The following is a 25,003-nucleotide window of genomic DNA, read 5'->3' as shown; positions in this document are numbered from 1 at the left end:
AAAAAAATTATTTTTATATATTTTTAAAATTGAAAATATAGTTTTAGTTTACAGTGAAAAACAATACAATAAAAAAGTCAAATTTCTACAACATCAATATGCACTAATCAAATCCCTTGCAACTCCATGCGATCATCTCGAGCCAGGCTCCCATATTTCCAAATTAACTCAAAAGTTAGCATGTCCAATCTCATGGATTGTTTAGGTAGAGTCTTGTCACTATCTCCATCGAACAACACAGTACAGGGTACTCCCGTTGAATTTCCTTGTGATAAATCCTCCATGTTTTGTTACATCTTAATGATTAACTTTGACATTTGCCATAGCAAAATGCCATTTAACATTGGAGACTAGTTTCTTTCTGTCAGAATAGGGAAATTTGGTCAAGAAGCAGCCTTTCTACAATAATTTATGTCCTTTTGATGAATACTGGTGATACTTGCTATCAGCCTTACATCATGAACAAATCATTTAGACCTTTTCTCAAATTGGACGGGCAAGCCTATGCCCTTACTGGCAACAAATTACTTAGCAAATGATGTATATGTTGCCGAGTTCGAATAGCAGCTTTCCGCATGGTTGGATCATCGCAAAAGCAGTGGTGGATGTTGAGTACTGGTGGTGTTGGTGGTCCTCGGTAATCGCGGCAGCGGTGATGGTGACACAGTACTTGTTATCAGCTATGGTATCACGGCACTAAGCGGATTCTGGCGCCTGATAATGAACCGTACTAATTTGACATCAGAGTGTCATTCAAGTAAAGAAAAAAGAAAAGCTATCATTCAAGTTTTTGCATTCTAAAATTTGAACAAGGATGGGATCTCTGCTTTCACAATTTACCCTGAAGGTTCGATGCCAGGTTGTTTGACCTCAGGGCTGAGTTCCTTTCTAGACAAGCCTCAGTCGACAAGTATACATAGAACAAAATGGAAAACAAGCTATTCAGTAGATGATAATAAGAAGATGTTGGTTAACAATTGAAATAGAATGCAAGAAGCTTGTCCTACAGGCATTTAATTAGGTACCTTCCCGAGCAATTAGTTACCACAGCATTAATGATAACAGTGATACTAATTTTTGTGAGGTGTAAGAGAACAAAAACAAGAAAAAGATAAAGAATTTCATCATATTTCCTGAAATAATTATTGAGTTAATGGAATCCTCTCGATCCTCTTGATTGATACAGTTCCAATCTACTCTTTGCTTCCGGCAACAAAGACTCGATTTCGGGCTCTCCTATCAAATGAGCCTGCTTTGTTGACCACTCTAGCACAATAAGGACCTCTTCATTTGCAAGAATCTCACTGTCAGGGCAATGCAATGAAATGAAGCTTAGGAGAATCAAAGAGGGAATTTGAACCATTTGTTCACCGAAGTAAACAAGTTGAATTAGGTGTTTGGCACCTCCTGCAGCAATAATAGCCTTGGAGTGAGTCACACAAAGGAAATTATCTGACGACACGAACTTGTTGAGGGCAATTACTGCCTCCATAGTAACCTCAGGTTCCCTTTCATCCAATAGCTTCACCAATGGCCCAATCATCCTAGTTTCTGTTGCTCTAAAAGTCCTTGACAAGTTGCCAATAGCCTGGACGCATGGTGTGAGGAGGTCCGAGTCTGCTTTCTCAACTACTTTTAGTAATTGGTCGACCACTGCTCTGGCCGCAGGGGATGAAGGTTTGAACGAAGAGTGTCTCAAGTCAGAATTTTGTTCAGCTACCGCTGTGATTTCCATCAATGCCATTGCTGAATAGTATTGAACTTCGTCGTGACCTTTCTCTAACAAAACTGCAAAGCATAAAAGCGCTCTAGACTCTGTGATGGTACGGCATATGGCGACATTTCCCCTTGCTAGTTGCCAAAGTGCTCTTGCTGCCATCGCCTTCATCTGTGCTTTTGTAGCAGGATCTTCAAATTCCCTTCCTTTGATGCTAGTCCCGGCCAAAGACAGATGGTGATTATGCTGTTGTTTCGGAATGCTGTGGTTTCCTTTTGCAAGGTTTGGATGATTGTAGTTGGGGTGATGCGTTGAGAGGTTTTGAGTTTGGGTTTGGGTTTGGGTTTGTGTTGGCTGGGTATTGCTTGGTGTCTGACTTCTCATTGCCATAGTATTGGTCACCACACTGTGCATCTGGCTAGGATTCTTGTTATCCACTGGATGGTGAATTTTTGTTGCTGGTTCATCTTCCTCAGGACTAGTACTATTACTGGCCATCACAGCTAAATGAATCGACATATTATGCTTGCTTGCAATTGAGTACTTACTATGTTCTTGGATCGTCTCAAACGCAAGATGACTGACAAGAAACCGAATAGTGTTGTTTTGCGCAAAATGGTCTTGACATTTCGGATGATGTGCAGCCAATTCAGAAACAGCCCAGGCCACCACACACTGAACTTGCATGTGGCCTTCTTTGAGGATTTTCGCAAACACATTGCAAACCCCAGCATTCACAATCTGTTCGACGCTCTCTGGATCACGCCCTAAAAGCCCAATAGCCCTAGCAGCATTTTCTTGACCTTCCATTTTGCCTTCTTTAGCCAACTTCAACAATGGTGCAACTCCACCTTCCTCGATAATCAACTTTCCATACCTGTCATTATCTCTAGCCAAAGAAACCAATGAAGCTGCAGCATCCGATCTATCTTCTAAGCTCCCTGTAAAAAGTATTGCAACCTGTTCCCATATAAGACACAGAATTGGCTCATTGGCAGCGATAGGAGGCAGGCCTAAATACTCATCATCGCGATCAGCAGCGGAAGCTGATACACGTAGGAGCCAAGAAACATCTCCTATTGAATTCTCTAGCTGCATCGAGATTTTTCGAAATGCGGCAGCAGGGCTGATCGTGAACATTCTTCTCATTATGTTGCTGGCGCGGCATTTGACAACAAGAGCGAGGGCCTTGTCAAGAACTTGTTCTGTACCATCGATGATTCGCCTTGTTGGACGTTCATAAAGATCATTGCTGGCACGAGCGGCTTGTCGTAAAAGCCCTGCTAGCTTCTCTGTTTTGGCTTTGAGTTCTAGACAATCTTGTTTGAAAGTTTGTGCCTCCTCTGCCCATTTTGTCACTTGGTCTGCTAATTGTATTGGCCTTGCCAAGATCTCTTTCACAATGTCCGCCATGGTCAAAGCAGACTAGATTCGTAGAATTCTAATCAACCAGCCTTGTTTGAAAATAATCCACAATCAATGAGTGTTGGGAGACACAAGGGTCTCGATGAACTGGTTCGCGTGTCCCTAAGACGAGCCGATTGGTTGTGGACACTTTATGATCTCCATGCTTCGTGACTTTGTTTGTATCCACCTTAGGTGGTGGTGGAGGTGCTCATGGTGGTCGTTGTGGTGGTGACGGTGGTGGTTGGTGAGTTTTGTGAGAGGAAGAGAGGGGAGAAGATGTAATGGTCAAACGTCATTTTCTCCAAGTTACGTTATATATAGGCAGTGAGTTTGGTTGGCAAGGTCTTTGTAAAGCAATACATGCGACAGTGATACCCCAAGGGCATTGGACCACCCTTGATTTTTTTATTTTTTAAAGTGAGATAATAATAATAATCTAAATAATAGTAAATAAACTTAATCATCACTAAAGCCCAGCCTTAAACATAAATTAGACAGGGAGAAGCTGGATCATAGTGAAGGTGGCAATTGCTCCCTTGATATTTTGTACTTTCTCCTTCAGTACTTTTCTCCCTTTTCATACAAGTCCAAAATAAAATCGCACCAATGCACCTTGTCTAATAATTTACCCCCTTCAACAAGTAGTTCTAGCTTTGCCACAACAATTAGGAGATAAAAGAAGAAGAAGCAAACATCAAACCAAGGCATAAATTGGAGAGAGCTATCTTTGTATGTGATTGCCATAAATGATCTCAGACAATTTAAGGTCTCTGTCCCTCACAGCTTGTAGAGCTCGGATTTCAACTTGTGAGTTTGGAGGATTAATTAATCCAAGGACAAGGCTTTTCATTTTGGATCACCCTCGATAACGGGCATTGTAATTTATAATTCCAAACTAATCACCTCACCACATACAGAAACCTGACCATCCAAATTCCAACAAACTAGCCAGTTACAGAAGAAGTTATATGGAAAATGTTATCTGCAGTAGGGCCTTTCAAATCCTTCTCATTTTAGAGATGTTTTAACGACTTAATGTCCATGAAAATAACATGAAAATCGAAGCAAGAGTAACACAAACATAATCCAGATTCTTTTTTTATATGTTTTATGGTAATTGAATCTGAGCTAGCTAGGGCTTAGGCAATACGTGTGGTGCTAGAGCTACTGTAATTGGAGTTGACCAGTGGTTGTCAAATATTTGGATTTTTATACAGCAATGTTCCATCCAGAACTTCATTCTGAGCCTCACTAGGAACTATCAGGTTCGAGTCAGTTTTTTCTCTGGAGCCGGATAGTTTTTGCGTTGAACACTTGCGTTTCTGGGTTTTTTTTATTGGTTTGACAGTCGGTTCGGTTAGCTCGAGCCGACTTGCGCAATCAACATTCTATTTTTGCATTGATAGGCCGTGTTTTGGGAGTAATTTTGGGCAACATCTACATTAGATTTTGCAAGAATCAATAACTTCAGGTGTGCGAACTTGTCCTGCCGCTGCAAGGAACAGTGAATCTGGAAAAATGGGTCATACTTACCATAAGTTCGGAGCAGTAGCGGACTAGGGGGTTTACGGAGATTTTTTTTTTTAAAAATTAACTTGATTAATTACAAATATTAGTGGAATATCACAATTTTCAAAAATTAGTAAAATATCACAGTTTATACACGTGTCACAATTCACGATTGAAAAACATAATTTTTTATAATTTATAATGACATTGTTTTAAAAATATTAAATGGAAAAGAAAGAGAAGAGAAAGAAAAAAAAGAAAAAAATCTTAAAAACACACCAAAATTCTAAAATCAACACTATTAATATAAAAAAATATTGGTAAAACAAATTCAATAATACCAAAAAAATATCAACAACAATGATCTAAGTGGATTATTCTTACAATAAATGGGCTACCTTTTATCTATATATTTAGATAGTAAGTGTGACCCACCTGAGGTTAGTGTTTATTATTCACTAAATTTTTTTGATGATATTAGTAATGTTATAATTGGAGTTTAGATATATTTTTAAATTATTTATTTTTTTATCTCTTCTCTCATATACATTGAGTATTTTTTAATGGATATTATTTTTCTAAATAACACTAAATTATAAAAATCATGTTTTTTAATGAAGATACGTAGAAACTAAACTACTTCACTAATTGTATCTTCAATTGTATTATTTCACCACTATTTATTTAAAAGTAGGTTAAAAACCAAAAATAGCCCTTTACAAAAGTAATCAGAACAGAACTAAGATGCACATGGAAATCATGTACTACTAATGGTCCAAATTCCGAAACCTATTTTCCCTGCTTCGGTGCTGTTTATTTAGTCTATCTTCATTATTTCAGCAGCAATGGCTAATAATGGTTGTGCACAGTAAAAGTAGAGCTGATACATTCCCAAGGCAACATGTGATATAGACATTGCATTAATGTCCATTGTATTCTATAGCAAAGGTTATTTCTAGGAAGCTGCAGAAATTCCGACGTCTTTTCGACCTACAATTTTCTTTCCTTTTTTCTTTTTTTGTGTCTTGTCCTTATCTTTGACACTAAAAAAAGGTGAAGATGGGAAGAGAGTAGCGTCCTGCTCAATGCTAGACAATAGATCTTAGTACATGCAAAAAATCAAAGCCTGGTTACTTACAGATTAGAAACACTGTTCTTATGACTTTCATGATCGAAGAAGAGAGAGGGGCCCAGACTAGACAAGGAGGAAACATCTGTTTCAACAATTTGTTCAGCTTTAGGTAATCCAGTAAGACCGTGGTCCACCATGCTACCCGTAGGCCAAATTTATTCGTGAAATGCTATGATCGAGTGGGATATTGAATTAAATCTGTCTGCTATCACCAGTTTAGGTTTCGAGGGCCACCTAGCTGTCTGTTCCTACACCAGATGATATCAGAGTTGGACGCCTTAGTTTGATCCCTTGTAAAGAGGGAATGATACAGTAGCATCGTCGATCTTTCTCTTGGAGTGGAAATCCTAGCTAGGTGCTGATCAGGCCCATAATGGGATGAAGTGGTCTACACAAAAAGACTAAAAGACCCATTGAATTTTCAATCGAGATATTATGATCCAGTGAAATATATATAGGATTAAACTGGGTTGCTGCCATCAATTTAGACTTTCAAGAGCAATTGACAGATTGTTCCTGTACCCCTTGTTCTTTGCCAACGTCAAGATCTAATCAAGAGAATCTTAGAATGGGTCATACTCATAGCAGTAAATAATTCACGAGAATAATTCATGCAACATCTTCGAAGGCAGGATTTCATTTTTCGTGATATGGGAGTTGATTCTTGATTTTCACGTGTCTAGGCAACCTGAACAGAAATTCGTAGTGGAATATCACGAACAATAGAAGATGAAAAAAGCTATACTTGTTATCAACGTTCAAGATGCTGCTGTTGTCGAATTATATATTAAATGTTTTGGCGTCAACAATGTGTGGAAGCCGTACCTGTTCATAGTTGAGTTTCAAACAAGCAATCATTACAATACATAAAACAAGTCTTTAAAGCCTTAAAACTTACTCAAGCACATGTTTTTGTCAAGTATTTAATTGCAGGGATGATCAACACTAGAGGCTGAAGCATTTTATGCTTCAACAGAAGGACCCGAAAGCTGCCATTAATTGATCTTTCAGTTGTCAGCCATGCAAGTACTAATACAAGTGATAAGACGTAAATTCTATATGAATTTAGTAACAATCGAAGGCAATGAAAGTTCACCTTCTTCTAGGAAATATGAGATTATTGCAGATGGAATCTAACTCAATCTGATAAGGTTTTACCCACAGCCAGTGCACAAGCTGGAAGAGAAGTTTAAGCACAGGACATACGCCATAATTCTTTCTCCAAGACCGAGCTAGTAGCAGGGTTTGGGCACATACGTTGCTTTACTTAACTGAGCCAGTGATCTTGCCCATAACTTTGCTTGGCACTGTTTATCAACGTGGAAGCATAGGCTCTCGCTAGAGTCTAGAATGATTCATTTATCACGAGTTAAAGATAAAATCATTTCGCCGACTATTCAAGGCAGCAGTTCATATCAACTGATGCAAATGGGGCATTTTTTTATAACTGGTATATGACATTGTTGAGCTTTCTATAGCAGAAAGAAAAATCCTTAGAAAGGAATTGGCAGCAGATGATCATGAACAAGAGCCCTATTGGGTCGAGGGCCTCTCAAATTATTGCAGGTTCGATGCCATGAGTGGGGGAGAGAGGGGGCTACTGGTTGCTATAACAAAAAAGATAATAAGGATATGGTTGGAAATTAATGTTCTAAGTTTCTTACATTGCTAATTTCAGGCATGCGGACCTCTTCTCCGCTCGTTTCCAACAAGCATCCTCTGTAAACTGCAATGAAGATTCCAAGAAGTTGAAGACAAACCAAAAAACAATCACAATGATGGACCTCTTTCGTCTTGTACGATTTAGATATGTCGCGTGCACTTGAATTCTACCCATTCCAAGGCAATATTCACAGCAGTTTTTCAACGCCCTGCCAACGCTTTCGAGTTTCAAACGTGGAACACGCAGTGGTTAAGACTGTCTTCATGCATGTATTGACACAACATGCGCCATCAAATCAGGCTAGTGCATAAGCAATAAGAGGGTTTTTTTCTGTCTTTCAATTCATCGGGAGGTTTAAAAGATCTTAATATCAGATTTAATCATTGAAAAAAAGCCATCGAATACACAACTGTTCTATACAAGGCAAGCACTTGTAATTTTTAACTTAGAGACCCAATTTATCGTGACTTCATCGTTAATCTCTTGAAGAAGAATGGTGCTAAATGGGCTCGGGAGTTTTTGAACTCATTTCCTTGAGCAGGTAGGGTTTTTTGGAACTAGCCAATCAATCCCACCCATCATTCCAACCCTTCTATTCATGGATTTCTGAAGAGATGAAATCATGGAACAGAACCTCAAATCTCTCGCAAACTCAGGTTTCCAGCTTGAAGCGTGGATCGGGCCTCCATATTAGGTCTGAAACTAGTATCTAACTATTGCAGGCTTAGTAGTAATGGGCTCCTGCTACAAATCTTTCTATATTTGCAGTCTATGATCTAGCAACTGTGTAGAACATGCATGAATCCACGCTAATAAACAATGATAATAAAGCAAAAATGAATGATTACACACACACAGACCGACGGAGAAAAAGCTAGGTGTCCTAAAAGATGGAGTAAACTGTAATGTGCCTTTTAACTAGTTGAAAGAAGTGGATCTCGTTAGGAGTTGACAAGTGTGTGGATTTTTTAAATTTAATTCCACGCCATGACCAGAAAGCAAACTCCATTAGTTGTATATAAAAATACTGATGGATGTTGATGATAAGAATAAATATTTTTTTTATCAATTTGGTCAAATTAATAAGCTTTTATATTTTAAGCATCAGATGTTCAAGCAACATGGAGGACCTAAAAAAAGCCAACAATTCTTTTCATTTCATTGACAAAGCTGCGCCAACAGTAACAATGATTTCCGTGCAAGACCAAGCCAATATTATTTTTTTGCTTGAGTTTGTGTGGTTATAGTTATTTTTTAAAGTATTATTTATTTAAAAATATATTAAAATAATATATTTTTTTTATTTTTTTAAAAATTATTTTTTATATCAGAATATAAAAATAATCTGATAATATTAAAAAATATATTAATTTGAAGTAAAAAAATAAAAAAAAAATAAAATTTTTTAAAAACATTTTTAAAATAGAAAAATAAACACCTTGGAAAAAACTAGCTGCTATCCCGCCCAATTTTTTTAAAGAATGGCTGAAGAGAGCCTATTTATGTTAGTATATTTTTTTTATATAAAAAAAATTATCACCAATTATTCTATACATATCATGAATTTTTTCAATGTTGAAAATATGACTAGTCATCATTTATAATATTTTTCAATATTTTTTTATTATTAAAAAATCAAGATTTAAGTTTTTTAGCTATTAAAAAAATTAGTATATTTTAGTGTAAAAGCACCAAAAAAAAATATAAAACCTCCATAACTCTATTTTGCAACCCCAGCATCCACTATAATCAATCTAAAAACTCAAAGTTAAATTAAATTATATTATAACAATTTTTTTGAATTATGATATATTTTTCCTGACCCTCCTTTAAGATAAACCAAGTGACACTAGAATTGAATTTTTTTTTTTTATGATAAGAACATTATTGATTAAATTTTTTTTCACTTCTTCATTAATTGACTCTTTCTCATTATCTCTCTTGTATCTCAAATTTAAAGGATTGAAACATGACATAAATAAAGTTTCATGACTAAATTATGAATAATAAAAAGCATAGGGATCAAAGTGCAACAAATCTCTGTCCTTGTTCAATGAACAGTGTGGTGAGCAGTGTTTTATGAATTTGCGCACAATGTTTTTATGCATAGTGGGAGGTTATTCTATTTTAGTTCACAGTGTTAATACGAGAAGTTTACAGATTTTTTCTTTTGTGTTTTCTTATTTATTAAGTTGGAATATTGTTTTTTATAAGATATTATTTTAAAAAATATATTTCTAAGTAGTCTATTTTCTCAAGTTTACTTGATTATTAAGTTTAATATTCTCTATGAATATGAATAGAGAAATATATTCTTCATAATATCTTGGTCAACTCCCATAAATTTATATTCTTTTCTACAAATTTATCTTTCAAGTTCTTTACTTTTACTTTACAAATTTATCCTTCTTTGTAACTTTATCTTAACTTTGTAAAAATAAAAAAAGAACAAAGAGCTTTGACAGGTTTGATTATGCAAGAGATGAAAGAATTAATTAATTATTAAGCAACTATTATGGTGCATGACTACTTTATTTACTGTTTTTATTTAAAATTTTCCTTATCGTTTTTATTAGAGGTGATCATTTCTGGTTCGGTTCGGTTTTTACCCAAAAAAACAATCAAACCTAAAAAAAAAAAAAAAACCCGAACCGAACTGGACCCGGCCCAAACTGGCCGGTTCCGGTCTGGTTTTTTAGCCAAAAATCCGGACAAAACTATATGTATTTTTTGGGCTTTTTTTAACCTTTAATAGGCTTTTTAATAGACAACTACTAAATGCTTGCAAATACCTAATCTGCAAAAGAGGCAAGTTTACTCCTGTATTCGTTGCAGTAAACTCCAAGAGTGGGATTGGTTGTGAAAATAATCCAAAGAAAATGATTCAAATGAGCGTTCTTTTAACCTTACTGAAGAATTCTTGAAGTAATTAGCTTTTACTGTGTATCCCGCACCAGCAGCTACGGCCACTACCCATAAATCCATAACCAGCCTTTCTCTTAACGAAGAAATCAATCAACATACCAGTAGCTAATAGCCAATTCCACGGTCCCCTCCAAGGTCTTGACACCATCTGGTCAGTTTCAGGATTTTATACAGTCTCACAGCTCTCTGTTTTTCTTTTTTCTTTCAATTCCAATCAGGATATGCTGAATCGACTGTCCTTTTTTGTCGTGTTAAGGCTGGCCAATCACAAAAACCCAAAAAATAAAAGAAGAGTTGCCTTAAAATATTTATTGGTAAATCAATCACATAAATAATTGAACCACCAGTCAAGTAACGACTATAATATATATATATATATAAGCAAGTCAAGTGAGTCTCAGACGACAGGTGTTGCTAGCATGTCAATGTTATCATGTAGTTGATTGGTCATCTTCGAAGCATAGCATCTTTCACACAAAGCTCACACGTTGCATTGATTCATAATCTGGTGCCCAGAAGTGGCCACCCGCTAGCAACGGAACAGGACAGCACATGAGAGGAGGACCCCGAAATGTAATAACAATTTGTACATTCCTGTTTGAATTACCTAGGTTGCTCGAACACCAATGAATCTGTGTTTCGGATAAGGTTATTATGGAGTTAGATAAGATTTCAATTTTGGCCAAATCCTCACCAAAAAAGTCTAGTTCAGCTGGTCTATTGTGTTGCCTGACTTTTTTGTACTGAAAGGTTATCTCTTTGAAACTCTAATAGTGTGCCTGACTGTAATAGGAATCAATGAACTGGGTTTTAGCTGTTCTTCCTCGAGTTCTTGCGTGTAAAATTAACATATATTCATAAAAGGTTCCAGTATTAGCCAAAAGTAGTGTAATTCCTTTTAATTAAAATGGTTTTGATCTCAAAACCAGAAGGTATTTAAATACTAGTTTTTTAGCAGCAGTGGTCGATGAACGTTAAAATTATTATTCAAAACTTGAATTTTATAAAAGTAATAAGAAAATTATTACGAATGTGTTAAATTGATGTAGATAGCTTACTTATAATTTGATTATAACTCTATGAAACTAACACGAAAATATAATGCTGTTGAAACCCAAAAAAAGAACAAGAGGGAAAAAAAAATCGCTTTCCCGACATCGGCATGTGGAACCAAAAGACTTTCTCGTCCTGTCATTATTAGGATGTTGTTTTCACAAGTTTCCGTAACTGAAACTATCTTGATTTTGGGGTTTACATTCTCGAACACATGGCTCATATCCTAATATCCCTGTATTTGAAATCCTGCTCGAGGGAGAAGGGAGATCTATGAGTTCAAATTCATCAAGATAATTCGGAAATCAAGGATAAAATAGAACTTGGTATTCATTCGAACTCGGGTGTATCATGGCAAATTTCTATTTTATAAATGTATGTTTTGTTTTCATAATTAGTAGCAAGTAAATTAGATTTGATAAGAAATAATGCATCTAAATGTAATAGCTGAATTCGAGTATCGTCCGAGGTTCGGTCTTCATGAATTTAGATATATAAGCCTCGTTCAGGTTTATTCTTCATAGAATGTCAGGAGCTCTCTGTCCAAAAATACTGCCTCATTGAGTACTATTGTCCCGGAGAATCCAGCATGATCCATTTTTACAGAAAAGCTCAAATTCCATCCATCATCACCATTTGTAACTTACATGCACAGAATAGGCAACCTTAAAAAGGGAGCAAAAAAGTTACCGACATATATCTAGTTTAGTGATACTCATTTACGTGATGTGGAAAGATAGGATAGGATTCGTATATCGATTTTTTTACTTTAATACATTACAACTATAAATAAATAAATACATAAATAAAAAGGATAATGGCTTATCAAATTATAAGCAAAAGGTAACATAAGACATCCACATTAAAGTATATGTCCATTTCTACGAAGTACAAACTAGTTCTGGCTTTCCCCTGTTCTATCTCCTCTGTTTTCATTCAAAAGCATTGACACGCAACAATAAGAACAGAGTTTAAGGGTTCAACACCCATTTTCATGCTAGCTTAATCACTAACGTTACACACGTACACTATGGAAATATGAAAAGGACAAAAATAACTACCAACACTGGTCAGTCTCCCAGTTCCTACTGGTATAGCCAGACGCAGCTGCCATTGTTGCTGACCTCGCTGAAGAAGACCCAAAAGGCCTACGGTTTCTATACAGATCTCTATCATATCTTTCACGTTTATCAGGGTCCGATAACGTTGAATATGCTGCATGGATTTTGATGAACTCACTGGCTGACATTTCTTTTTGATTCATAGACACAGCATCGGGGTGGGCAAGTTCTAAGGTTGCCAGTTTTTCTATAAGCCCCGCAGGGCCTTTATTTCATGGCTAGTAGTATTCATTGGAAGCCCTAGGACTTCATAGAACGAGGAAGTTGTAGCCATTGAGTCAATGCCCACTTTTGGTCTCCTGTCAAAAAGATGCTACGAGTGGATATGAATCGAGGATGGTTTGTTTGAGGTGGTGATTTGGGGAAATGAAGCGGAAGAAGTTGCAGGCATGGAAGGATTGGATAGAGGAATTTTGTGACGGCTAAAATGAGAGGGGATGCGATGGTCTATATAGAGAAGCTATGAGCCTGTGAGGATTTGGCTAGGCTCTCTGGTTTTCTCCATTAATGGTTGACATTTGCTTGCCTTATCCATATGATCCTGTCCTGTGCTGACTCAGCTTACTGTTTTTATAGATAGGCCTTCCTTCTACCTTGGTTCTTGGAACTGTTTTTGGAAATACGATTAAAATTATATTGTGTAAAATTTTTTATTTTTTTTTGTTAAAGATTTAATATAAATTTATATGTTTTAAATAATTTTTGATGTGCGGATATAAAATTAATTTTTAAAAAATAAAAAAATATTATTAATATATATTTTAATATAAAAAAATTATTTAAAAACTACTGTTACCCACACTAACCAACATATTCCTCTCCTTCTTCTCTCACAAAGTAGCGCAGGAACTAAAACACCTAAAAACATGTTCTCCATCGACGCCGGGGAACTTTTGGTTGTGGGATCCTGAATATTTCTGAAGAATGATGCATTCTAGCAATAAAACAGAACAGGATTTACTTTGTTTTCAATGCTGGATTTGACTCGTCGATTTTCACTTTTAGCTGTGTTTCATGGAGCCATAGGTTATGTCATTTTCATACGTGTATCTAGCTATGACAGTCATGATTATTTTCACTTTTTTAAACGTGTTTAGAATGTAGTTGTGTTTTGTTTTAAAATATTTTTATTTAGAAAAATATACTAATAATATATTTATTTTTTAAAAAATTATTTTTGAGAATCAGCACATCAAAAATAATTTAAAAATATTAAAAACATATTAATTTCAAAAATAAAAAATTTTAAATTTTATAAAAAAACGTTTTTAAACAACAATCCCAAACGTTTCAGAGATGCTAATTTATCATGTACTGCTACACAGTTGATGCTAGTGTCCCTTTCTGTCATTCTTGTTGGGAGACAAGCAATAAACGAACACCAAAATCCCACACGTCATCTTATCTCATTGTTCAAATTTAATTTAATATGCTTTTCTCTTGGTTTAGACAAAAACATGGGAAGTTTTTACGGGTGTTCTGGTAAAGTGATCTATAATTTTTTAATGAAAAATATTATTAAAAATATATATATTCTTTTATTTTTTTAACATCAATACATTAAAATTATCCAAATATATCTAAAAAATCATCAATTCAATACTTTTTCATACTAGAAGACAAGCAATGGGACAAACACTAAAATCCCATGTGTTCTCATTTTTCAATTAACTTAATATCCACTTTTCTCTTACTTTAAGCAAAAATTGGCTACCTGTTTATATTTTGTAGTTGTACATGTATTTTTAAATAATGCCATATAAATTATTTTTTAAAAGTATTTTTTAATTAAAAATATTATAAAACAATGTTTTTTTTTAAATAACTTTAATATATTCAAAAACCTCAGAAAAAAAAAAAAACACTTTAAAAAACATTAATTTAATTTTTGATAGAGTACATTAACCAAAGGCCTAAGGCCCAAGTAGAAAGTCTTAAATGCCTAGACCCCAGCTCAGGAAGAACAGCTAGCCAGCTCTGTGCAATCTAAGAGCACAAAACCATCCCTAAATAGTCGAAAGCTCGGAGAGGCAGAAATAAAGTCTCGACTCGAAAAGCTTCATAAAAAAGGACTAATCATATAATAAACTCTTACATGCAATGCTTTTAACTCCAATGTATATTGCAAGAGCACAATTCTTCTATGCTTCTCACATAGCCCATCAACCTGTAGAAATTCATTTCAATTACGGAGCTAAAAAGCTTAGTCCAAAATTGAAAATAAAACCATTTTCTACTTGCTTGTCTAATTTTATAAAGAGATAGCTAGTCTGAATCAGGAGTTTTCTGAATCAAGCATAACTACACTCCTGGAACAAAGCCGAAAAACCTAAAATCATGAAACATAGCGAAATATAATGATCAATTAAAATCATGGAAAAATCATGGCCTCAACTGATTGATGAGCCCAAGATGTAGCATGATCCTAGACCTACAAAGCCCAAGTTGAACCAATCCAGTCCTGCCAAAAAGACTCGTCGTCGACAAGAACAACTCTCTTCTCTTCTCCGTGAATAGTTCTACTCTCTAAAAACTCTAAAGACAGAATGGTAAGCAAGAAGGACAGGAGAAAGAGACCCGACACCATCCACCCAAAAAAAAAATACTCCGATAACCCACCTGATTTTGTTCTCCTAGCTTCCCTCTATCCATCTTTCAAGGATTTTGTTTTCTACTCGCGTGACGGTCGACCCAGAATTGACTGGACCAATTTCAACTCGACCCGAGAACTGACACGGGTCCTGCTCCTCCATGATCATGGCCTCAACTGGTAATAATCATTTCGACACTTTAACGATACAAATGAAGTTTTTGTAACTTTGAGCAAGACCCTTGTAGTGAAAACTGTGCAAGTTAAAATCTTGAGGTTCTTTTGTTATTAACGAACCATAAAGATTGAGACTTTTTGCGAGTTTTAAGGTTGTTTGGTCTGTGAGCCTGGTCGTGGTTGGTTATGCATGCATTATAGCTTCTATCTTATGTGAATAGAAAACATTATAGGTGTTCTCATTTGTTTCTTAGGTTCATATTCCTGCAGTAATTAGTTATAAAGACTTTGCCTTTTTTTGAACGTTAAAGTTCTTATTTAAGGTTTTTTGGTTTATGAGGTTTTGTGTTAATTAAGTGTCTTTTGTGAACTGAACACTCTAGGTGGATTCCCAATGGACACTTATGCCCTACGGTGCCGAATAGATCAAACTAGGTTCATTGGATCGAGGATCTTTTTTCATCTGAGATATCATTCCAAAATAATACAGCAATGGAGATATTGTGAGAGTTTTGATATAGGCACTGGAGCTAACGGCATTTACCCTCTGCTTGCGCTCTCTCTTCTTGGAATGGACTTGATTGTTGGGGTCAGGTAGCTTTTTCTTTCCTTTTTGGGTTGTTTGTGTGAAGCAGTGTTGTTTTATAATTATGTTGGATGAATATGTTGTGATTTTGGATTTTGCAGATGTGACTGCTGTGGCACTAGAGTGGGCAGAGAGAAAAATGTTAAAAGCAATTTTGCTTAATTTGTCAACCCATGTTTGCTTGATCAAAGTTTTTATGACTGACATGTTGAGTTCTTGGGCTATTTTTGGCACGAGTCTACTAATTGATAATCCAACAATCAGACGAAACTCTGACATAAGTTTCATATAGAAAAGGCCACTCTCAGCTGAATTTGGTCAATTTCAGCCATGTATAATCATTTAGAGATTTCATGAACTCGGTAACTCAGTATGGTTTTCTTGATAGGTTTACCACCATGAAATTTTAAGATAGGATGCTTAATGGTGAAAGCTAGTACCATCTCTATAGTTCATAGGTTCACACAACATATGGGCCTGATGAACTAGATAGACAGAGCTAACCTTTTCCATTATGTATCAATCCTTAAATAATTTCAATGGTGGTAGCCTATTGAGAGGAACTGAGAAACATATGAAGTGCAAGTTCATCAAATCTCTACAAACTCCCGCATGGCTGAATCAGACCGAAATTAGTTGAGACATGAGACTTTCCTTTTTTCTTGCGGAACTTGTGTCAAAGCTTTCTCTAATTGTTGGATTCTCAATGAGAATACTCCCGAAAAGGATTGCCGTTTTGATTTTTCATAGTTGGGTATTATAAACCTCTTTGGACTATTTTTTGCAGGAGTATTCTCATTGATAATCCACCTACTGGTGGAAACTTCGACGTGCAAATTTTGCAGAGAAAAGCCCATGCTAAACTAAATTGCATCTGATTCAGCCTTGAACAAGTTTTTAGGGATGTGATGAAGTCAGACCTTATATATGGTGTCTTGATAGGTTTCCACCATGGAAAAAGGTGAATGTAGTTTCTTACCTGTCTAGTCAGAGGTTGATACAACTGATTGTATACCGTAGGCTTAAACAGTGACAAGCTTTTACTGAGTTGTAATGTGGTGTTGGTATGCACATTATTTTCCTTTTAGTGTCTGTATCCCAGGATTTCTTTGTTATTTTCAATCCTCTATCATCATCAATTTGCTATGCTGGCCTGCCCTCTCTCCCATTATAAAATGATTTTGACATTAGGCAAATCGTCTATGCTGGAAGTGGTGTGCATTCATGGAAAGTTTTCTTACAGTTTCAGTTTGAATAAGAACTGTGGCGATAGCAAGTGGACCAAACCTGCTTAACATGTCAACCAACAACACCTTGTAGGGTAAAGTGGTGGTTTCTATAATAGCTTGTTTTCCTTTTCGATTTGAAAACTCCTTAAATTTCTTCATTTTACAAAGTAGTTTTCTACATGTGAAGGTTTGATTGGGCAATAACAGTGACAATCCAGCTCAATCCATCACATGACAAGTATCAGCATATTCCCAGAGTGGGCAGGCCTTCAAAGGTAAAAGAGCAAGGTTAGAAAGAACAAAAAGGAACAAGTGTGCCAACCACAACCATATACACAAACCATTTATACATCATAAACAAATAATTTAGCATACGTGTAAACAAACGAACAGTTTACCCCATTAAGGACAATGGAGCAAATTTCATCCACCCAGAAATTAATTACAAGAGATGATGACTCGTAATAAAACTCTAAAAAATGGAACAAGAACTCAAGAAAAATAGAGAAATTTTAAGCCTTACCTTCAACCCTTGCCCGTGTCAATCCAACACATGCATCAACAAAATCCTCATCAATAAAATCTGTGGAGAAGATCTGCAACTTATCAGCACATCCCTTTGAGAAACACTGTGTTATGAACAACCTAGCATATCCATGAATCCGGTTGGTCACAGGTTTAACACATACAATTGGGTTATCTGCTTGTGGTGTAACAGTATTCTCCACTCTGTAAAAGTATTTCCTTGACGAAACCGGTGACTGTTCACTCAAATACTTCATGTTGCTTTCAAATTTTGTTGATGGCAAATCTGTGTCAATCCAATTGTCTTTCAAATAACCGGCACTCCACAACGGGCTTCCATGTTTCGGAGCTGGTGATTTCCTTGGCTTCCATACACAGATTACCCTCTTCGGTAACAATTCCGCAATTGTTTTGCCAAAAACACTATCGTCCTGATCGATCAGGTATTCTCCAAGCTGTTCCTCCAAGTACTTGTCAAACTCTGGAGGATCCTCATGGCCAAACTCCGTCCTGATCTCAAGAATTACGATCTCTGACTCAGTTTCTAACAAGAATTTCTTGAGGTCTCGAATAACAACATCAACACTATATGTTGTCAGGATACCATGGCAGACCCGACGGTCTTCCTGAACCCGAATGTCAAAAACTCTGGTGCCTACACAGAGCTGACGGTATATGGACAAAGACTGACATTGAGCGAAAGGACGAGTGATCAATGGGATGCCAATCCTATTAGAAGCAGAATCATGGGTTCCAGGCCATACAATTTGGTTTGTGTGAAGTTTCTCAGGGTTGAACCCAGCCATCCAATTATTCCTGTCTGATGGACGATAATCAGAACCTGGATATGTTTCTCCAGAGCTTTCCTCAAGATCAACCAAAACCTTCTTCTCAGTTAAGATTTCTTTACGCCTTTCAATCTGTTTAGAGATCTGAGAACCCATTTTTCTATGTCAGAGATGATGATGAAGAAGAAGAATGTTGAGTTCTTCCTCTTCTTTTTTTTTTTCTTGTAGTAGGCACGGCACATCAGGCTTTATTGCACATGAAAAGAATTGGTTTGTGGGTTTTATTGCGCAGCATTGTAACGTCAATTGGATGTAATTACCATCCAGTTGAGACTTCTGGGAATATAAAAAACAGATTAGGAAGATTATTTATTTGCTTCCATTGATATTTTCTCAACAATCTTGATTATGACAATGACATGCTTTTTTTCTTTGATTTAGGTGCTTGCATCGCTTGCATTATTGGTGTGGAGTTATAATCGAGATATTATTTCCTTGGTTGGTCCACCTGTGTTGCCTTCCAAATTTGTTCTCGAGGTTTGTTGGTCTGCACAGCTTTTTCCACTCCTCTACGCAAAATCTGTTCTAAATCCACCAGGGTAATAGAGGTTTTGCCCTTGATAAGCTAACACATGGCAGCAAAAACCACAGTTCCTTGTACCAGGCTCAATCATCCATATACACCTTAGCAAGTATATATGGTTTAACCAATAAACGTGATTAGGGGTTTAATCATGTCCATAATTTAAGGTAATTGTCCTCTTCCATGAACTTTATTGAAGATGAAAGGAGTGGGCCATCTCTTAATTAAAAATCATGGATCATCTCTTCCCTCTTAATCAATCAATAACTATTTTCTTCGCATTGCTGATGCAATGTAGCATGGCACCTCGTCAATGATGTCCTTTCCAAGGTATATTCCCATCCTTATCTTCTCAGAGGCCAGGAAACTCTTTCATTCAAGAGATCAGGCAATCAGATAACCACAAACAACTGCTTCAAATAAAACGAAATAAATAAAAAACAATAGATAAAGGAATAAAAAATAAAACGTGCTATGCTCGAAAAAAGTCAAAAACAGATACCAGCTCCATAGCCCACATGGTAACACAACTAAACGAGTTGAAAGGCATCCTTGAGATAAGTGGAAAGAAACTAGAAAGAGATTTTCTATGAAAGTATTAACAAGTCATCTGGAACTTGATAGGAGACAGACTACGTCCTCCCTCCTACCTTGCTAGAAAATTGCTATCTCTTGTCTGAATAGAGATGCGGAACATGAGAATACGGGGACCAAAGACATGCAACTTCCATGGAATCATGTTACTGCTGGTATAAAGTGTAAAAACCATAGACTCACAGACTTCATAGGAATCCAAAGCATTGCAAGATAGATGTAATTCTAAGAAATCAAGGAAGGTAATTGGCCAGTGTTTGAAGCAATGACGAGCTTGTAGCTCAAATTATCAACAACAATAATTATTGATTAGGCGTAATATCTACCTCCTCTTCCATCTTTGGAGTCTATTTCACTGACTAAAATTCTGCAGTTCCTTTGAAAATCAATTCATGAATATGGATGAATGAACTTGCCAGAAAACAACAGAACAACACAACAGTGCCCATCTCATTAACATGGAGAAAATCCCAACTAATTAAGAAGGTAAGAAAATGAAAAGGTAAGCTAGTGTTTGACAAGGTAATCGAATGCCTTTGCGTGATAAGAGCTGAAGAGAAGAGACTGCTTGTGTGATCTGGGATTGATCGGAGATGTTGATGAAGGGTTGGGTTATGCAAGGAAGGTTATTGGCGATGCGTCGTTTGGTAGGATTGGAGTGAAGTTTTGAGAGACTAGAGGGTTTTGGTGGAGGCAGAGAGGGCAATGAAGAGAGAAGGAACCGTGTGAGGGTGAGCAAACAACGTGTCATTCTTCATTGACGGGGGACAAGGAGATGGTGGTGGTGCTCGCGCTTTGGGTCCGGTTAGGTTGGCATCGTTGGTGGGTGAAGCTTGCTTGCCTTTCTGCAGCCACAATTCATTGTTAGCAATTGTTTGCAACTTGCAATATATATTTTGATGCACTTCTTGTAGAGTAATGCACCGTTTTCGGTTCTAGCTTTTTAGGCGATGCACTGTACAAAAGGGCCATACAGAGATGAAGAAATTGGCTCCATTTTTTGTATTTTGCTCACTTTTCAACTTGGTTTTGGTATTGTGTTGTGTGATTAACAGGTCTAAAACCCAACACTTTGGCTTTATCATTAGATGCCCTTTTCTTGTCTTAAAGCATCTAATGAATGATAAAGCCTAAAGATCGGCTTTTACACCTAGTCAAACTGGACTGGAGACACTTACACGTTGCTTAGGCCATCACAATAGGAAGACCAGCTCCATGATCAACACTTGACCTGCATGTTATCAGGCATGAAAAAAGAAAATGAAAAACAGACGAACATGAATTTCTTACACCAGCAGCCACAAGCATTATAAAAGCAGTTATAGCCAAAATACTTTGCACATTCAAACCAGATACTCTGTTTATGCACAGAATGACAAAAGCAAACAAGATATTTGAAAGCACATCGCAAACAAGATATTTGAAAGCACATCTTACTTCGCTTCCATTTTCTGAGGCTTTCTTATCATCACGGCTTTGTTCTGGGCTCCATCTCGTGATTGTGCACTCCTCAACAGAGTATCTCTCCGAACGAGATGGAGAGATAGCACCGTGACCATTTCTGTCAACATTCAGAATTAACAACGTTTTTGCAACACTTCCACAAAGTCTAATAGTGCAGTGGAAATCAGACCACACCCTCAATCTCCCAGTATCCCCTTCTGATAAAACAATCACAGCATATTCTGAATGTACCAAAGATGGATGATGCCGGTAAGCTACAAAATCCACGCCATACTGTAATCCTGGCCTGAGAACCCAATTTTTCATACGGAGATGAGAATAAGCCTTATAAAAATCCGGGAATTTTTCCTTTTTCAATTTCATATACAACCACAAATCTAAATCATTTTTAACAAAATTATCTTCACCAGCAATCTTTAAACATTTTAAAGAATAACACAAATAAAATGCTTCCTCCAAACCCAACTGAAACCATTGCTTATCTTTCTCAGCTGTGATGATGGGTTTACCAAAACATGCCCGTGTGAGAAGCTCAGTCTGTTCTGTTCCCGCTGCAAGAAGCACACTACAACCTGAGAGTGACGCGCAAGCATTTGACTGAAGAAGAGAAGATTGAAGCTGTGAGACTATTTCTGACATGGGATCTGCTAGTGCTTTAGCTTCTGCTCCTTTTCCTTTCCATCTTGGCCCCATTTTTTTAAGTATCCTTTAAAAATCTGAACAAATGAAATAGATATATAACCTTTAAGAACCAAGGGACAAAAAGGGAATAAGGTTTGTGGATTTTCTCACTTATCAAAAAGAAGAATTTCCTGGAAAATTCGCCAGAAGAACTGGTGGGAAGAAAAAGAGAGGAATGGTTGCGGCCAGGGAAACCTTAGGTTTTTCTTTCTCAGTGCTCATCAAATTGAGAAAGCTCGGCTACTTTTAAAGTGTTTCAGAGTTCGAAGGACTGTTTTACCCTGAACTAACGGTCAATTATTAAAGCATATTATTCCAAGAGTACAAATTTCTCTCGTACAATATTACAAACACTTTATAAGCATAACAATGGTCACCACAATGTACGTCCGTATGAACGAAATTATTGAAATTTGAATCCATTTGGGTAAAAAAGTACTGGGTCTTTTTAATCCACTTAATTGCCGATGAATATGAACTCATTTCCTAATTTAAGAGACTTGAAATATGTGCTTTGTTGTATAAGGTAAGCTAGTGTCTGACAAGGTTAGTGAATGCCTTCGCGTGATAAAAAGCTGATGAGAAGAAACTGCTTGTGTGAACTGGGATTGATTGGAGATGTTAATGAAGGGTTGGGTTCTGCAAGGAAGGTTTTTGGTAATGTGCTGTTTAGTGGGATTTGGGTTTAGTTTTGAGAGACTAGAGAGTTTTGGTGGAGGAGGGAGAGAGGGCATTGAAGAGAGAAAGAACCATGCAAGGGTGAGCAAACGATGCTTTCATTCTTCATTGACAGTGGTTAAGGTGGTGGTGGTGTTGAAGCTTTGGTCCAGTGATGGCATTGTAGGTGGTTAAGGATGGCAATAGATACCCACGAGTTAGGTTTTGGTACTATTCATACCCAATCCAAAACTTGACAGGCATGGATTTAGATACTCAAACCCAACCCCATCAGCTCTCTCGAGTATATATCATACAATTCAATGATGCAAATATATACCATACATTCATTCCAACAAAGGAAATAAAATTCTTAATATCACAATATCAATCCATGCTGGAGACCAACTAATTTGTGTCCTCTGCTTCTCACAAATTTCTTCTTGACTTTTAATCAAAAGTGATAAAAAAGAAAAGCAAGCTTTAAATGAAATGGAAACGGCTAGCAACAACTCCCTTATTCTTGTAAATAAAATAATGTTTTAAAATTACAATCCTTGGTACAAACTCGAATTAACCTACTCCTCTAGTTCTCCATATATAAGGCTCTACAGCTCATTTTATTCCATCACAGGCTTTTTGAAATCTTTCTTCTCTCTGTCCTTTAAGCTATAAAATTTCATCCATAGTTGATATTCCTACTGAAACAAGAGCTGTTGCTAAAGGAACAGCACATCTAAAAGGAGCTTATACCCATGAAAAGGTTGAATACAAGGGGCATGTTATATTTGACTTTGTTTTGAGGCTAGGTGCTGTAATAGCAGCTCTACCTGCCGCTGCCACAATGGGAACTAGCGATCAGACCCTTCCCTTCACTCAGTTCTTCGAATTTCAAGCCAGTTATGATGATCTTCCCACTTCTCAGTAAGCCAATCTTTTATTGATCTTTAGTTAATACCAAGGTTAATATCTGCTTACCAGTTTTAGATACTTGGATACCACATTGCAGTTTTCACCATGATTTCTTGTCACACAGTATTGAAGCATTAAATTTAGATCATAGAAAACATCTTCAGAACTGACTGGGGAATTATTGATTACTGCAGGTTCTTTGTGATTACAAATCCATTAATTTCTTGTCACACGTAACTTAATAGGGGTGGTTCATGAGTCTCATGACACATGCAAGTGACTTAGTTTGAGTCTCTATCATCTAAGGCTTTAGCTGTTCATTTTTCCTATATATTGAAGCTATGAGCTGTTACACCGAAGCCACATACAGAAATGGCTCAAAAGTTTTTAGCTTTTTCTCCAACATTTTCTAGTGACCAAAACAGATCAGATTCAACCTCCGCACACCCAGATGGGAACAACAAAATCACACCATAACTTGCAAAAACGTTACATTTTGTCAGAAACTCCGACTCTTAGCCTCAAAATTACAAGACCTAATCCGAGCTATTGATTCCTCATTTTCTCAGCAAATCGTAAAACCAAATCTGACCTTCTATTCTTTAGAATCTCCAAAAAATAATTAAGAACCAAAAATCTGCTCTATTTACCCAAATCAATCATCTAAACAAAAAAAAAATCCATCTAATCGCAGGTACCATAACACGTTAAAATCGAACAAAACACAGAAAAATTAGAAACACATAAATCTCAGCAGATCGAATAAAAAACAACAATAGTATCTCTTTTCAGTCAAACAAGAAAAATCTAGAAAAAAATAAATGGATGACACTTACTAGCTAGAAGTTGCTGCCTTGCTGGAGCTAGGAAGGGCGGGCTGCCGGAGGGAAAGAGTGAGAGAAAGAGAGTGAACTGAAGTGACTAGTGAGGTCTAACGGCTGAGGAAGAGATTTCACTGTAATTTATACACACACACACACTATGGCGCGCGCGCGGCGCGCACACACGAAAGGGTGTGTTTGGGATAAAATTATTGAAAATATTTTTTTATTTATAAATATATTAAAATAATTTAAAAATATATAAAATTAATTTTTCACATAAACAATTTTCAAAAGAAATATATAAAAAAATATATGTTTTTAAATTAAAAAAATAATTTAAATTTTAGAAAAAAAACTTTTCTTTTATTTTAGGTTGAAAATAATTTTTATAAGTCGCAAGAAATTAAAAAATATATTGTTGTTTGTTAATTGTATTTTTAATTTTTTATTATTATATATCTTTTGTTTAGATTTTTTTTAAAAATTTTATATTTTAAAATTTTATTTTATTTTATTTTTATATCAATTTTAATCCTTATTATTTTTATTGTTATTTTTTTCTTATATTTTTTTAATTAAAATTTTTATTTTATCAGATTTAATCCTTATTCTTTTAATCCTTATTTATTTTATTTGAAATATTTTATAATTTTTTTTAATTTAATTATTTTTTTAATTTTTTTTTATATGTTAGATGTGGTATCTTTTTTTATTTATATTTATTTTATTTAAAATAATTTATAAAATTATATTTTTTTTCTTTAATTTCATCCTCCATCAATATTGTTATATGTCAAATTTAGTTTATATTCTTTTAATAAACTTGAAAAAAAATTAAAAACTTGAAATTTTAATTTTCAATTTTT

The 25,003-nt window shown here is 35.9% G+C and overlaps 3 protein-coding genes across 4 annotated transcripts; all 3 read right to left on the bottom strand.

Annotated features, from left to right (window-relative positions):
• Positions 1-279: 279 nt before the first annotated feature.
• On the bottom strand, positions 280-3,419 carry LOC118058794 (uncharacterized). Its single transcript, XM_035071549.2, has 2 exons — positions 841-3,419; positions 280-714 (listed from the first exon to the last, which is right to left on the bottom strand). Exon 1 carries the CDS (start codon positions 3,128-3,130, stop codon positions 1,151-1,153), a length of 1,980 nt encoding a protein of 659 aa, XP_034927440.1. The 5' UTR covers positions 3,131-3,419; the 3' UTR covers positions 280-714; positions 841-1,150.
• A 13,662-nt stretch (positions 3,420-17,081) lies between these two features.
• On the bottom strand, positions 17,082-24,262 carry LOC118058791 (uncharacterized). 2 transcript variants are annotated; one of them, XM_073411383.1, is made up of 4 exons: positions 24,150-24,262; positions 20,778-20,830; positions 17,633-20,444; positions 17,082-17,376 (listed from the first exon to the last, which is right to left on the bottom strand). In XM_073411383.1, exons 3-4 carry the CDS (start codon positions 18,576-18,578, stop codon positions 17,351-17,353), a joined length of 972 nt encoding a protein of 323 aa, XP_073267484.1. In that variant the 5' UTR covers positions 18,579-20,444; positions 20,778-20,830; positions 24,150-24,262; the 3' UTR covers positions 17,082-17,350. The 2 variants fall into 2 exon arrangements, with proteins under 2 accessions (XP_073267484.1, XP_073267485.1); XM_073411384.1 differs by lacking the exons at positions 20,778-20,830; positions 24,150-24,262 and adding an exon at positions 20,524-20,771.
• LOC118058793 (tRNA-splicing endonuclease subunit Sen2-1) lies at positions 20,785-24,277 on the bottom strand. The gene is made up of 2 exons (XM_073411460.1): positions 24,150-24,277; positions 20,785-21,779 (listed from the first exon to the last, which is right to left on the bottom strand). The coding sequence occupies exon 2, from the start codon at positions 21,754-21,756 to the stop codon at positions 20,785-20,787; it is 972 nt and encodes a 323-aa protein (XP_073267561.1). The 5' UTR covers positions 21,757-21,779; positions 24,150-24,277.
• Positions 24,278-25,003: the final 726 nt, after the last annotated feature.

The sequence above is a fragment of the Populus alba genome, chromosome 9 (assembly GCF_005239225.2).
Source record: "Populus alba chromosome 9, ASM523922v2, whole genome shotgun sequence".
Taxonomy (NCBI): Eukaryota; Viridiplantae; Streptophyta; class Magnoliopsida; order Malpighiales; family Salicaceae; genus Populus; species Populus alba.
The sequence above is the reverse complement of the archived record's forward strand: the minus strand, read 5'-3'. Positions and strand labels throughout refer to the sequence as shown.